Below are 16,566 nucleotides of genomic sequence, written 5' to 3'. Positions count from 1 at the left end.
GCAGGGGCGTCTCCGCCGCTCCGCTTCGGGGCCGCAGGCAGGGGTTGAGAGCAGCTGGAGGAGGCGCCACGGGGCCCGCCGCCCCGCTCCCGGGGCCCGGAGGAGGCGTCCTCGGCGGGCGGCCCGGCCCTGCTTCGCGGGGTGCCCGCGCACGTCTCCCGCCCCTCCCCGCCAGCCCGGCCCCGGCCCGCCTCACCCCGCCGCGTGCTTTGTCCACCGGCCGCGCGGCCGCTCCACCCCGTTCCCGCCGGCTCCTCCCCGCCCCCTCCTCGCCGGCCCCACTTCCTCGGCGCAGGCGGCGGGAGCGGGCCGGGGACGAAGGGGTTAAGCCGGGGCTCTTCCCGGCGCGGAGGGATCCGGAGCCGAGCTGAGCGCGGTGCTGAGGCCGCCTCAGCGAAAAAAATGTCCGCCTGAGGAGACCCACAAGTTCTATTCGGGGGGACCGCCAGCCCGCCCCGGGGAGGAAGGGGCGGCCAGGCCCGAGAGCCGCCTCCCCCGCCCGGATCCGAGAGCTCGCGCGGGGCAAAGTGAGCCGAGCCGCCGGGAGGTGCAAGGGGAAGCCGGAGCCCGCTCTCCCGGCCAAAGTGAACTTTAATCGGGGTGGTTGGATGCGGAGACGGGGCGTCAGGTAATTGCGGGCAGACGAACGGGAGGGGGACGCCGCGGCGGGGCTCCGGGGCGCCGCCGCGTCCCTGCCGGAGCGGAGGCGTCCCCGGCCCGCGCCCCAACTCCGCGCCCCTTTGTACAGAGCGAACCCGGGGTCCCCTCCAAGTTGGGGAGCGGAGTGGGGGCGGAGGAGAGAGTCGCGGGCGGCCAGGCCCGCGGGCGGCGCGCTCGGCCTGCGCGCCCCGTTCGGGTCTCGGCTCGGGCTCCGGGGCGCGCGGGAGAGCGGGCTGCTTCGGCCGCCGAGCCCAGCTCATTGTTCGGCAGGTCCGGGGCCGGCCGGCCGCGGGCAGGGCAGCAAAAGTGGGAGGAGGCCGAGCCGGGCGAGGAGGACGCCGGGCGAGAGCGAGACTAGTTGTCGGTGTTTCTGTTCTCTTTAAAAACGCCCCTTGGACGCTCGGGGGGGTGCTTCGCGACCCCCCAGGCCCGCCGGGGACGTCCGGGCGGCGGCGGCGGCCGCGGCCGCGGGCCTGCGAGCGGCGCGTTCCCTGCAACTTGTCAGTCCTATTGTTGCCGAGCCTGTGAGTCACTTCGCATCTCTCCTCGCCGCCGCTCGGCTCGCCGGACGCCCGAACGCCCCTCACCGGCCCCTCGAGACCCCCGCCCGGGCCGGGCCCCGCGCGCCGAGCTCCCGGCGGCGGCGCGGAGTAGGGGGCGCCGTGGAGGGAAGAGGGACGAGCTCGGAAACTTGCGGGAGAGGGTGAGTTGCGGGAGCCGCGGCGTCGCTCTCGGGCCGCGCTGAGGAACGCGTGGATTCACGGACCCGGCGCGAGCTCCCGGCTCTCCCGCCCCCTGGCCGCGCGGCGTGGGGAACGAGTTGGGTATTGCGAGTCAGCCCCGCGCTCTTGCTCTTCCCCTTCCCCTAAGCCCCTCTCCATCCCCTCGGTGGTCTCCGGCTGAGCCTGGTTCTTCCTCTACCTTAGGACCTGCTAGAAGTGGCTCAAGATGAATCCACAGCAGCAGCGCATGGCCGCGATAGGGACCGACAAGGAGCTGAGCGACCTGCTGGACTTCAGTGCGGTATGAGAGCCTTCCGCGGCATCTTGGGGGTTCTGCTGAGGTTTACTAAAAAAGAAAGAAAAAGAAAGAAAGGAGGTGGGGGGAAGCGACGTGGAGACTAGGCAGCGTGAACTCCCTTTGCTTTGAGCAGTAGTTCTCAGGGCTGGAGTCCAGCTCCCCCAAGTTGGACACCTGAACTTTGATGTAATGTCTAGACTTGCAGATTTAAAACTTTATTGCCAAAGGGGTCATTTGTTTTAACCAGTTAAAAGGAAAACAATGTAATCATGAGGTTTGGTTGAGTCACCCTCTGACCCTGATGATTATTAGGGATTTTGAACTTCATATGAAAAAAGAAAATTATTTTTTCTTCAACACTCCTAACCATTTCTCTCCCCAAGGTGTGGTACTATGAAAGATGTCATTTACGAGAAAGCCAGTCAGGGGCTAGAATTTCCAGCCTTTGAGCTGAGTATATGTGTATATATATAATAGATGTGTATGTGCGTACATATATGTTTAAAATTTTTTACATGGGAATTGACTTAAAAGTATCTGCTGAAACCAAAGGGCCCACTGCCCTTCTTATTTCTAATGGGTTGAATTCCTTTATTAACTGCTGTTAGGAGTCAGGACCAATACCTACATTATAAAACTTACAGTGGATCCTTAGTGTATGTAGTAGTTTCATTGGATATGATTCTGATTGTGTGTATTAAATTGTGATGTGAGTGTAATGAGATTAAATTAGTTACAAAGTGAAGATCATGGGCAAAAATTTACTGTTTAAACTTATAATAATCTTAGACTCTCATTTAAGTGACTGGGTTTGCAGGACAGAATATAACCAGTATTTCAAAGTAGTGTTAGGAAATAGTATCACTCAGTGTATTTGCCTTTCTGGTTCTGAATATACATTTCCAGTTTTATTTTAACTTCCTTCTGAAATATAGTAACAGACTGATGACTCGGTTTGCAAGGAGTCTAGAAGAATTTCAGGACTAACAGATACTTTTGGGTTATTTTGCAGATGTTTTCCCCACCTGTTAATAGTGGGAAAACCAGACCAACAACACTGGGAAGCAGTCAGTTCAGTGGATCAGGTAAGATGATGCCTAAAATCAGAAACTCATATTTTGATGTTGTGATACAATTTAGTGGGAAAATATAAAGTATTTTAATATTTTCATGCTTTCCTTTAGTACTCTGATAAAATTACAAATAAAACCAGAAAAAAATATAAATAAAAACAAACCAATCCCCAAATGTGGGCTGTTGTTATAAGGATGTATTGACATTTTGCTAAGAATTCCAGTATGCATTTAGAATTATTCTCTTTTGTGTGAATTTTTAAGTTGAAAATTGTCTTGTTTGGGTACAAGGGCTTATATCATGCCTCTGTATTTAGAAAACTACCAGAAGAAAATGCACTGTGGCCCATGTGTGTGGTTTTTTTTTTAATGTTTATTTAAATATGTACTTTTAAATTTTGCTAAATTTTCAGTCCATTAGCATTATTAAATCCTGGGTTCTAAAGAAGTGGTAAAAATAATATTATTTAATATATGCACATGAAAAGTGGAATTGATTTCAAGCAATAATGGCCATTCCCTTAGAAGTCTGCAGCAAATTAACAATTTTGTGGGTGGTTATTTAAAATGTTAATGGAATAAAGTTATAAATAAATAAATAGGAGTTAGATTTATTTTCAAATGACACCTGGTAGGTGACTGAATTCTGTCCTACATTCAGATTACATTAGGATAATGTTTAGAGTAAGTTAAACTAGATTCCTATTCCTATACTACTGCTATCTTTAAATTTACCTTCTATATGTTTATAACTATGCTCCATTAACATTTATCCCATATTTCTTAAGTATGCTTTTTCTTGTTGTTTTTCTAACTTGTTTAAACTCATGATTTAAAAAAAATAAACATTCCAGAAGCAAGGTCCATTCTAGTGTGAAAAGCTATAATTTTCTGTTTAACTTAAATTTCTTCGTTAGTGCTCAGAGGCAGATGAAAACAAGAACAAAAACAAACAAACAAACAAAGAAAAACTAAAGCTTTGATAGTATCATCTTAAAACCAGCTGTCAGATCTCTGGGCTGAAACTCTGTAATTCCTCTTTGACCGGTACTTTTATTTCCCCTAGTAAAGTGATAGTGATTTCTTAAGATTCTGTGAGAGCAAAACATCAGAAAGTAGGATTAAATGAGTAATCATTTTACCACTTTTTTACACTTTACATTTAAAAAATATTTTTATTTAAAAATCATACAATAACTTAATGTACTAAAATTCATTTTTAATGATGAAATCGCAGCTTATGGGGAAAATAATGTCATTTAACATTTTAAATTAAGTAATATAAAATCACTTTGGATTGTAAACATCCTTAATAAAAAGGGTATCATAGAATGTCAGCCAAACCCCCAGGTCTTCTCCTACCTCCTTCCTTTTACTGGCAGTCGTGAAAATTGTCACTTTTTGGGAAGTGGGAGAACATTATTAGTTAATGTACAAGAAGGCTATATTTCCTTTCTTCACTACTGTTTTGAGTATGTCTCAATTTTTGCAACTAATAATTCATTATCAAGAACTTTTAAATTTATTTTGTCTAATACATAGTAGATGCTTAGTATATTTCATTAATGAATAGTGACATATTATTGTTTTAGGCTGTTAGTTCCAGCTTGAATTGTGGAAAACATTTAATTGACACTCATTGATATCAATGGCATGGACTTCAGAAACTTGCTGTTAGAAATACTTTATGTTGTTAGAATAAGAGCAATTAGTTTTTTTCACTTTTTAAAAATTAAGGTGTGATTTTTATTTTTGCAGTCTGTGAAATTAAAAACTATGTGAACTTGGTGTGTATTACAAACATGACATTGGAGAAGTTGTAGGTCCTTCCTTCTGTTGCTTGCATTATATGGAAAAATACATACTTTTTACATTGTAGAAGTGGTCATAGTATTTGATTCTTTGGAATAGGAAATTTTTAATTTTAAAACTATTAGACTTGTTATTTATCCATTGAATGTTTGAATTTAAACACCTGTATTTAGTGAACATAGTAATTTTTATCTGTGTGATTTGTTTTAAATCTAGGAAAGTGATTTTTAAAGTTGTTACCTTTAAATAATTAGTTTTGGGGAGGGGGAAATGCCAAGTGATTATTTTATATCAAAGTACTTATACTGACATACAGTTTTCCTGTAGCCATTTCTTATCTTAAAGGTAATGTCTAAAAGAAATTTGTATAGCAGTATTATTTTATATATTTTATTGATATTTGAATAATCTTCCATCTTACTATCAAAGGATATGTAATATATCCTAATGCCTGTTTGTTTGTAGCTTATAAGGATCTTAAGATCTGACTTTCCTTCTAAAGAGCTGACTTAAAGATTAGAGTTTTCGTGTCTTTGGAGTAACATTTGTAAAACCCTAAGCCTTTCGCCTCATGAAAACTGTAATTGTGCAGTAAAATTTCCCATCTTGGTTATTCATCCTTTTTAGGATGATTTAATTTCACAGTGTGTTTTTCTTGAGAAATAATACATAACAGTTTTGGAATTTTTGAAAACTGAAAACATATATATGTTAGAGTACATAATATTATTTTTTAAATCTTATTCCTAAAGCAAAACAACGCATATGATAGCTGATACTTCATGAAAAGTCACTATGGAAAAGATGAATGTGTATTATGTACTATTACTTATTTGTCTTGAGAGGGCTGTTAAAATGCCATTTTTTCTCCAAGGTGTTAATTTTCTTTGCCTGATAAGAATGAATTTGTCTGCATGGTATGATAGAGTCTGTGGGTGCTCTTAACGGTGACCTTGAGAGAGGTGTTTCAGTAGGAGTTAAAGGTGAGACACTGTTAGGGCACTATATAAGAGGAAAGCTTGTTGAAAGGATTGACAAAATGGAAATAGTTTAGGTGTTGAAATCCGCTCTCCCCTTAACTTTAGGGTTTGAGTATGTGGAACTAAATTGTGATACTGGGTTTAATTTTTAGTAGTTTAATGTTTGTGTGCTATCTGAAAAATTTACTTTGCTAGTTTTTGAACTCAAGTAATAAGAGAAGTTGGGAGAGAGTGGGATATTCATTATGCGAGCCATATTGAGTCTCTGTCTCTGATATTTCTATCTAGAAAGTTATTTGAATTAGCAAGTGAAGCCTGCCTTTTCCTTATTCAAATCAGACTTTTAAAACAGTTCTTGCTCATGATTTTTGGAAATAATTGTAAGAACTATTTTCTAGCTCTTAAATTTTATTTATTATTTATTTATTTATTTATTTATTTTAGCTCTTAAATTTTAAACGGTGTGCAGTTTTTCATTCTTCATTTACTGAGCAATTTTTGGAGAGAGAAAATTTTCATATGTACATATAGGCTTTTTGAAAATGTTGCTATAGTGCCAGAAAAATAAATTCTCAGTAAATTGCTCTTCAGTAAATTTTTTATTGATTTCTTTTGTAGATTCATATGCAGTTGTAAGAAATAATACAGAGATCCCATGTACACTTACCAAGTTTCCCACAGTGGTTACAACTTGCAACACTGTAGTACAATATTGCACCTAGGTTTTTGATAGTGACACAGTCAGGATACAAAAACAATTCTGTCACCACAAGGATTCCTGGTGTTTCCTTTTTATAACTGCATCTACTTCTAAAGTAATTTTAAAAAATCTATGGTAAGATTATTAAATACCTACTCATATTAAACATGGAGTGAGCTTTTCTAATTGCCTGTACCATTATTTGAAAATATAAAAAAAAATATCAAGAAAGCAAACCAAAATTTACCAATGTAACTGAACTGTAGTATAAGTAGAAGTGGTAATTTAAATTAGGGTGATCACTAGGTTTGGCCTTTACATGTAAGTTATTTTAAGGTTATGAGTAGGGTGTAGCAAAGAAGTCTTTAGGGAAAATCTGTATATAAAAATGCAAATTTAGAAAAGAGAAAAATTAGAAACATGATTATAACCATGAGTCTTGTGTGCTTTTCAGAATAGTTCCTGTAGTGTTCCTTAAGTAGTCATTGGCTTGTAATGGATGTAAAAAACAATTTGATTGGATCACAGTATTTTAGAGACTTGTTTATTATGTACGGTGTGGCCTATAAATTTTTTGTATTTTCATTAACAATTTAAATACAAGCATAACTTTCTTTTAGGCTACTATCCTTTGGTATATCTTTTTCCTTGAGTTTTTAAGTAATTCTCTTGGAATGGGAAGATAAAGATGAAGACACTGAACCTTAAATATAAACACAGTTTTCACACTTTAGATATAATGAGGTCATTTAGAAAAAGCTCTCATGAAAGCCAGCTAGTCTTTCTGTTCTTGAACAATTGGTAATCATGCCTGGAATGTCACTGCCTGCTTAGTGTTTTCAGACTTGGATAACTCTTGCCATAAGAGAGTAAAGTAACAGTATTAGAAAGGGTCTTCTGGAAAGAAAAAAGGCAGCTATTTCTGGACAGTGTGTGGGATACCTTAGTTAAGAGGACTGCTTTTGTATATCACTTGAATATATTTTTTGAATGGGAATGTTGAAATTACAAATCTAATGCTTTTGCATTTAGGAAATAAAATGAGAAAATAAATATTTAAATGTCTGTTCAAAAAACTAATGAATGACTTCCTGCTTTGTTAAATAGTTGAGCCATATTTATCTCAGATTTATCAGTGAACTGCATTTTAATTTAGTATCTACTTTGTGTAGCCTGCTATTCCAGTAGCTTTTGGGAGGGTGGGAGATGGAGAAAGAACATAGACCAACAGGGGCGGAGGCATTTCATTATCTAGGTAGGAAGGTAACACATAAAATTGTGAGCTAGATAACCTTTTGTAGCATAAAAAATGTCAACAACTATACCTTAATGTAGTTAAAATGGAGTCCATGAGAATAAGGATGTGCTGAGGAGTCAGGGAACTGGCCTAAGGAAAACTCACAGATGTTGAATTTAGAGTTGACTTTTGAAGATACGGGAAATGAATACGGGAAGAGAAGAACTGGCCTCCTAGATGTGGAATAGCATGAAAAGAGACCCCAGAATGGAAATTTGGCTTGCTCCAAGGACCTGTAATATTCAAGCAGCGAACAGCTGGTTTTTATTGGTCACTGTTCTTGCATTCCTGGAGGGGCTCATATGTATATACTATTATTTGGAGCCTGACTGCATTGGTTCAAATCCAATAATTGCCACTTAGTAGCTGGGTGATCTTGGGTAAATTACTTAACCTCTCTGAGCTTCTGTTTCTTAATCTGTAAACTTAAATTTAATAACAGTAGCTGTCCTCATAGAGTTGTTATGAATGTTGACTGAGACAGTTAATACTGATGAAACTCTAAGAACAGTGCCTAGCACATAGTGAGCTGAGGTGGAGTGAATTGTTAATGGTGAGGCAGTAGAATAAGGAAAGCATGTATTTATTTTGGAGGCTGTTGTGCTAATCTAGGTATGAGCTGATGAAGGTTTGGACTTGGTATTAGTATAGGAAGTAGGAATACCAGAAGACAAGGATTGACGCATATGAAGGATTGGATTTATGTAGGTAAGAGAAACGGTCCAAGGTTGCAGTTCTGGCATGATTGGAGCATGGTAGTGCTGGAGAAAGTAAAGGTGCTGAATTGTTTTGAGCATTTTGAAATTCATACGACCTGGGACTTTCCTGGCTACTTTGGGGATTTATGACAGAACAGTGCAGGGAGATGAGATAAATAAAGATGTTGCTTTAAAAAAAAACACACCCAGCTCTTTTCTGCTTATAAAATTAATACATAGGTATCATTGAAAAGAAAATTGGAGAACAGAAAAAGCAACAAGGGAAAAAAAACACCACCTATTATTTCACTATCCGGAGAAAATGATGTTTTATTTCCTTTTAGTCTTTATTTTTCCTGTTAGCCCTATGTTTACAGAGTTGAGAGCTTAATGATGGTTTCATTTTATGTTCTGCTTTTTAAATTTCACTTAACATTATGAGTATTTTCTCAGGTTTTTAAAGATTCTTTATGAACTTGGTTTAAAATTGTTGTATGATATTGAGTGGAATGGACATAGCCTAGCTTATCAAATCAGTTCTCTTACTGTGTGAAATTTAGGGATTTTGTTAATTTGCTATTTTTAAATAGAAAAAGTGATAGTGAACACCTTTTTGTACATACATATATTTTTATCCATACTTTGATTTCCTTTAGATAGGAGATACAGATTTTGTTTTTTTGTGCCTACAAGTTATAATTAAAGCTAAGTGAGTGAATGAATACCCTTAGGGAAATGAACTCAGAGGGAGATAAATTATCAGACCAAAGATTGATATTGATGGTGGTGAGATACATAAAATTAGTGACTTTGGTTGATAATTTAATGTAAAAACATAATTTTTATTAGTATGTGAATAGAGTATATGATGGCCTTTAGTATAGATTTGTAAATAAATGGGTTGTGCGTGACTGGAGGGAATTCCTGTCATTCTTTGACCTGTGTTTATTGAAATGGAGTGTAATCTAATTGGAGTCTGTCAGTGAGAGAGCACTTGAATTCTTGACTTTTTATAAGAGAGACAGTGTGGTGCAGTGGGAAGAATTGGGCTTAAGAGCCAGACAGCTGGGTTGGAATCATTGCTTTGCAACTTGCTAGCTGGTGGCACCCTCTTAAATAATACTAATGATAATATTAATTATTATTAATAGTAATAATTATAACCAGTATTGTAGTCAGTGTTTATTGATCTGTTGTTATATGCTAGGCATTATGCAAAGCAATTTATAGGCATTACCTCATTTTACTTTGGATAAAATGAGATGTTTCCTGGTTGAACCGGGGTGGGGGTATGGTGAGGAAATGCTGCCACTAGGGCAATGTGTCTGAGTTGCTTTTTAGTGCCATAAACTTATATATATATTGTCAAAAGTCTAACAAGAAGTCAGGCAGAGGGTAGTTTTGAAAGGTCATCTTAGAACCTTACCTTTTATTTTTGCAGTCGATTCTTCTTATACTGTTTTTCTATAGATACCGTATAGTGCAGAACAATGAGCGGAAATGTGAAAACCCTCTTCCAAGCTTAGGCATCACCACTTGGGTGTAGCGTTTTCTCCATATTCTTTCCCCAGCTGCTTGAGATTCTTTCTGGAATGAGGTGTAGTATCAATAAATAAATAAAATAAAAATTACACGACCTGAGAGGATAGAATGTTGGAAGACAGGTTGGAGAGAATGTAAGAGTCTCTAGGGTAGAGCCTCTCCACTTTCTTCTTAGTGGTACAGGAGAGGGATCATAAACTCCCCTGGTAGCCCGAAGCAGTGCGTCACAGGTGAGCAGGAGAAATGTTAAAAATTCGTTTCATTTTACTCTCTGCTCCCTAGCACAAACATATTTGTTGTAATATAAATATGTTTTAAGTAACGACCGAGTAAAACTGAAGTTCTAGTAAGATGCATGATGTTTAGCTATGGCATCGCCTGCCTCCTGTTTCGTGTTGTATTTTTGGTCTTAAGGGCCAGAGTGGAGTGGATTGCAGGCCTGTACTGTCTTTTCCTTAGTGAGAAGCCCAGCTCTGAAGCATATTCTTTAGGTGTCTTTATTCCTGGATCCTTTCTTCCCAGAGAAGTCTGTGGAAAGAGATCATTACATTAGAGGAAAAGTGATTTTGGTAGGGAGGAAATTATTACTCTGTAAACTGAAGCACACAGAGATTTGTTAGTAATGTAACTGTCATTTGGACCTCAGTTTTCTGTTTACAGGTAGACCATCCTGTAATTTCTTAACATACCCATCACTTGAGAAGAAAATGTATTTTTATAGGGAGAGTTTTGGTTTTTTTTGTTCCATGCTTAAGTATGCTTTCATAAAGACCATGGTGAGTCGTCCAAGCTACTGTAAGCTGATTGGGGACTTAAAGATCACATTGAAATGAAAACAGATTAGGGATTATTATTAATTTTTATTGTATTGGGTAGTGACTCAAGGATGAAACCTTCAAAATAAAATAATAAAACAATGTGAGATAAATTGCAAGACAGAAAAATGCCTTTTTTTTTTTTTTTTAAACCACACCACCATATTTTACCATAGTTTTGGTTATTAAAAATGGAGAAAGTTTGCCTACGATGTATTTTGTCAGTCTGTTTTAGGTGCTAGGAAGGTCCCTGAATTTGAATTGAGGGAGTCTTGGAATTTGAAAGATTATTCCAGTTACCTAAAGGATCTGGAAGCAGCCTTTCTCAGTGGTTGGTTTATTTTTTTCTGGTGGTTTTGCTGGTGAGCCATTGTGAGGCTTTAAAATGAGCAGGATCAACTCATGATTATTGTTCCACTACTTCATTGGTGGTTAATGTAGGGAACACAGGTTAAACTTAATATGATCATGCAACTCCAATCAATGAGCAAATGTGCTGCTGTTCTCAGCAAGACTTGAGTAGTGGTGGGCACCGCAGGGATCTTTCCTAGGAGAGAATTACAGTCATCAAGCTTCTTAGTCCCTGAGGCAAATGTTGTTTTGAGGTTGTTGGAGATGAATAAAAGGTTTGCTGTGCCACTGGAGAGGAAAAAATGCTAGGCTCACTTTGAGTTTATGGCAGCAGCATGACGTGGCCACAAGTTAGAGAATCTGAGTTTGTGTGGGCACTCATCGGCCATGGGTGAAAATCTGAGTTCTCCCAAGTTAGCAGGTCCTTTTAGTTTTTTTGCTATTTGGAAGCTCTACTATATCTAGCTGATTTTGTCATCTGTCAGAGGCCCTTTCCCTATCATCTTGGCATTGAAATGTTAAGGTTTTAGAAAATGTTTTTCAGGTCCCAATTTGGAATAAAGTTAAAGGGGAAAGTTGTTAGATGCTTACTCTCTTGGTGGAAACTTAACAGCTGGCTTGAATTGATTATGCCTCTCCAACTAGGCAAGTAATTAGACTCATTTCTAGACTATACTAAATATCCTACCTGTCTCTTATCTAGGCATCAGCTAGTTCTTTTTGTTCTAGGAGATAGCATAGCTCATTTACTATATGTCAAGACCACCTTTTATCTGCCAAAGGACCACAATCCCTGATCTGCAATTTTGGAATCCAAAAAGGTCTGAAGCAACAGTTTTCCTTTAAATTCAGCGTAAACGATTTTCATGGCAAAATCTTATCTGAAGGGAGGCCATTGACATTCTCTGTTTTCCTAGTTACTATATTGTTACCAGGTCCTGAGGTGATTTGTAACAAAGGATATATATAGAACTCTATATTTCTTTTCTAAAATTTGAAAAACTGGATTCTAAAACCCACCTGGCCCCATGGATTTCCAAAAAGCTATTATAGACCTCCCTCTTTGTGTGTGCCGTCCAGGTATTGTTTTCAACTCAAACTAAGTAGTTTTTTTTTGGATTGAAAATCTGTATTAGAGATTTTATTACTTTAAATACAGAAAACATTGTGGTGGACTTGTTAACATAAAGGAAATTCTTCTTGGAACGTAGGCTTCTTAGGCTGAGGTTTGAGCTTTGAATAGGTTGTCCAATACATTGATTTAGGGAATTGATTTCTGTTTTGAGGAGGGACAGCTTTTTCATCTTTTGGGCTAAGGAGTGCATTGATATTTCCCTGGTCAGTTTGCATGGAAATTTTCAGGATTCTAGCAGGACATATATTTACACACATACATAAAACCAAATGAAAATAATTATGTACACACAATTGCGCTCACACACACAACACTAGCATTACATAATAACCTCTAAAAGGAAGCCTTAACCCTGACCATACCCAATTTAACTGCTGCCTGAGAGCAAATAGAAGAGAATTCTACTGAGTTGTCTTCATGAAGAAGAGAAGGCGCTAAGATATGGTTCTGTAGGGGACAGACAACAAAGCCAGTCTTCGGTAATTTTATTCTCCCCTTTTACATATGTTAAAAGTTTTCATAGATTAGTAGCATGTTTATTCCTGCAATATACTCAGTAAAGGGATCTTCATTAAAAACAAATTGTGATTCTAATGAGTGTATGAAAATTTCCCTCAGGAGTCTGTCTTTGGCTTCTTAGTCCCACTACTGTTTAATATAAGCTGTGAAAGTAGCAATGAAGTGAGGTGAAATAAATTAGTTTGTTGTTTACCTGTTTGAGAGGCAGGCCAGTTGGCCATTCTGACTTCTCTGGTTGCCTTGCAAACCTGTTCTCTGTACTGTTCCCAGTGTGACTGTCTTAATCATTATACAATGTTGAATAGTTAAATTCACTTAAAGTTCGAAGGAGTTTGAGATGCTCTGCTCAAACACAAAACAGGCCATACAGCCAGGGTCTCTCTTGCCTTCATAGTTATATAACCTCTTGTCAAGTTTAAAGGGTAGTGCCACAATGAGCAGTCTCTGAGTTTGACTCTGGAGGCTTGCTGAACTAATTGTATAGCGGTAGGACTTTGCCCAGTGAATGATTGGGGGAAGGGGAGGAGTCTTAGTGTTTTAAAAAATCAATAATGATAAAAGTACTTCATAAGTATTTACTCATGCATTACTTACTTCATAATTCTTGTAGGAAGTTGGTAGCTGTTCATTTTACAGAGGAAATAGTGTGATATACATTTCCCTGTGGTTTCTTATTGCCCCTCAGAAGCAGCAAACTCATCAGTTGTAGTTGCACCTGCACTGATACCAATCTACACCAGGGCATGGTTTGTCTTGAGGAGGAATTTAATATCTCTAGAAATCTTTAAAATTTGTTGTTGTAACAGGGGGCTTAAATGGTGTAATGCTGATATTCTCCAGAAGATAGACCTATAAGGTTTATTTTTAATAAAAAGAAAATGGAATTATCAAAAGCCTTCATAAAATAAAACTATTTTTAGTATTGCAAGATATTGAATATAAACAACTGCAACCTGAAATGTCTTTAGGAGAGTATAATTCTTTTTATGTGTGGTCTTTGCTTACTGTTCAGCTGTCATCAGACTCTGCTGTGGGAAGAAGATGAAATTTGATAGCTGCTTCAGATACTGAAATATTCACATCTATTATTTAGTTGAGGCCATAGAAAATAATGGTTGCTTCATAGTGTGGAAAATTCTTTGTCTTCACTTCCGCTTTTCAAAGATTTAGTGTTTGTTTAGATACAAAGGCAAGTAAAAACAGATGGAAATAGTTATTCCAAAGGTAGTTTAAAAATGTTATTAAACATACAGAAGAGACTTTAATGGAAGTTGTTAAAATTTAATTTTGGAAACAGAACTTTCAGTGCATTAAAATGAAAAAAGACATGCTAACTTTTATAATATTGAGAGGGTTGCCTAGTAGTCCATTTTGTATTTTCATTCATTTAAAAGTGGACTGGGCTTTCATTACGTTGAAGTGCATCTGTAGGTATTGTAGAGAGCTCTTACCAACCCACTGTTTTATTTGTCTATGTAGAGTAGCTTGTTCAATAGATAGACACACATTCTGGTATAGTGGAAAGAGGAGGGGTTTGGAGTCCCAAAGTTTTGGTTCAGTGTTGACGTTATCATTTACTAGATTTATGATTCTAGGGCAGTATGTTAACTTCTCTGAGTCTTGCTTATCTTACGTCTAAAATGAGAATAAAAATACTGCCTTACTTGGTTGTGATAGTGATCAAGGTAATTTTTAAGGAAATTCTTTCTAAAATGTGGAGGTTTGTGGTTCTGCGCGAATATTAGTTGACTTACGTTAGGTGGCATAGCAACTCTTGGAGGGATGCCAAGCTTACAAGTATATATGCAAAACTCGTACATTTCAGTTACGTAGAGTTATTGAAGATTAAATCCGATGATTGAGAGGGATGATGACCTAAGGGACTCCTCTATAGTAGATAACCCTCAAAGTCCTAGAATTCTTGAGGTGAATTTTTTCTCTTTTTGGTTGGATGGGGAAAGTTATATCAATAGAGTAAAAGAAATTCTCATACATATTCTTTGTTAGAACTCTATTAATTATATCCCAAACCACAGAGCCCCCAAATTAGTGCCCTTGAACCTTTATTCTCAGCTTAGTCGTGTCAAATGCTTGTTGATCTGTTATAGTACAAGGTTCACTTCAGGCTTAAGTAGGTGCAACAGCTGAATAGTTCTTAGGAATAGTATGCTTTTGCTTTTTTTGATGAGCAGTAATCTGAATAAAATTTTAGTGTCAACAAGAGTCAACCTTTTAAAGATTTAAAAGTACAGGATGTGGTATAAAAGTACAGGCCTTGGTATACTTACTCCTGAGTGAGGATGAGATGGTACAAGGATGAAGTTGGGAAATGCAAGTGAAACTCCCATGTGCTGTATAGGCAGGGAGGGCTGACTTAGTCTCATCCATACATGCCAAGATATCAGGGCTTGGGGCTGTCCGCTGATGCCACTGTTTCTGGGTTCTTTGTGATTAGAGAAGTTGCAGGCTCCCTCGGGTCCCCAACCTGCCCTTTTCCATTTAGTGTCCTTGTCTGGGTAAATAAAACACTTGACTCACTTTTTATTGGAAAACATTGGGGTTTTCCATGACTCTTTGTATGTTTATGGCATTGTATTGTTTAGAAGTTTCCCTTTTATTTTAAAGAAGGAAAGAAATCAGCAAATCCAAATTTCATGAAACCTAGAGGCAGCAGGGCTGTTGGTGTGGCTTTGATGGAGGCCTGTGGACTTGTCGGCTCTGTAGGAGTTATTTGCTGATTACTCTTCAGGATGAGACAATGACTGGGTTGGGGCGAGAGGGATTATAGGATGATTTGACAGTCACTCTGGGGCCTTTTGTCTCTGGGTTTCCCATTGTAATAATTCCTAATGCTTTTTTGAAAGATTTATATTAAATTGCAATGATGTCAGCTTAGGTGGTAGGTGAAACAGCAAAACTAAGGACGTTGGGGATGGGTAACAAGAGTTCATGAATATAACTTCTGAGAATCTTGGGTCCAGGTGAAGTAGCTTATTTTTCTTTCATAGGTAATTGATGACTTATGCATTCCTGCTGCCATTGCTGTAATCTGTCACTTCACTACTGGACATTTCATTAGTCTCCTTACCTGGGCTCCTTGCTGCCAGTTGCTCTCTTTTCCAATCTGTCTTAGTCTGCTCAGGCTGCCATAAGAAAATACCACAGACTGGGTGGGTTAAACAAGGGCAATTTGTTTTCTAGCAATTTTGGAGGCTGGAAGTCAGAGATCAGGGTATCAGCATGGTCGGGTTCTGGTGCTGACTCTTCCTGGCTTGCAGATGGCAGCTGCCTTCTTGCTGCATTCTCACATAGTCTTTCCTCAGTGTGTGAGCTAGAGCAGGTGGGGAGAGAGAGAACTCTTTGGTGTCTCCTCTTGTAATGTCACTAATCCTTTCACAGGGGCCCCATTCTGATGACCTCATGTAACCCTAATTACTTCCCAAAGGCCTCGCCTCCAAATACTGGCTTCAATAGGTAAATTTTGGGGGGGACACAAACATTTAGTCTATAACACAATCCTCCTCATATTTTTAAAACCTCTTCCTCCTGTGATTTGTCTGAGTCTACATTTGTTCCCTATTGGCTATCAAAACAATCAAAAGTGTCACCTTGGTATTTAAGTTCTTTAATAACTGATAGGAATTTAGGTTATCCCATTTTATACTCACTACTTCCCAGTGTAAATTGTATGATTCAGTCACACTGGTGCCTTTACCTGACCACCTACTTCTAGTTATTCTTTTCTCCCAAAATGGAATATCATCTTGTAATTCTTGTGCCATTTGAATCCCCTGCCATTTTTGAAATCTTTTCTAGCCATTTTAGGTCATAATTTTGTAAAAATGTGGCTTCCAGATATTTTAAGGACTCGGGTAAAGGAAAGTAAGAGTTCTTTTTTGCTCCTGAAGGCAAAGCTAAGATCTGTATGACAGTTATGGGCAGTAGATTTTGAGTACAACCAGTT

General features: G+C 39.1%; 1 protein-coding gene across 4 annotated transcripts in view; it reads left to right on the top strand.

Annotated features, from left to right (window-relative positions):
* The first annotated feature begins 483 nt into the window (after positions 1–483).
* The window catches only part of TCF12 (transcription factor 12), a 300,859-nt gene continuing 284,776 nt past the window's right edge, over positions 484–16,566 (top strand). For 2 of the 4 annotated variants that reach the window (XM_087821302.1, XM_087821284.1), the window contains exons 1-3: positions 485–628; positions 1,587–1,683; positions 2,693–2,765. In XM_087821302.1, the coding sequence (XP_087677428.1) occupies positions 1,609–1,683; positions 2,693–2,765 (148 nt within the window). In that variant the 5' untranslated portion in view covers positions 485–628; positions 1,587–1,608. Of the gene's footprint in view, positions 629–1,586; positions 1,684–2,692; positions 2,766–16,566 lie in introns of all 4 variants that reach the window. The other 2 variants (XM_087821290.1, XM_087821296.1) reach the window with 2 other exon arrangements.

The sequence above is a fragment of the Miniopterus natalensis genome, chromosome 1 (genome assembly GCF_054644295.1).
Source record: "Miniopterus natalensis isolate mMinNat1 chromosome 1, mMinNat1.hap1, whole genome shotgun sequence".
NCBI lineage: Eukaryota > Metazoa > Chordata > Mammalia > Chiroptera > Miniopteridae > Miniopterus > Miniopterus natalensis.
This window is presented reverse-complemented; position numbering and strand designations above follow the sequence as displayed.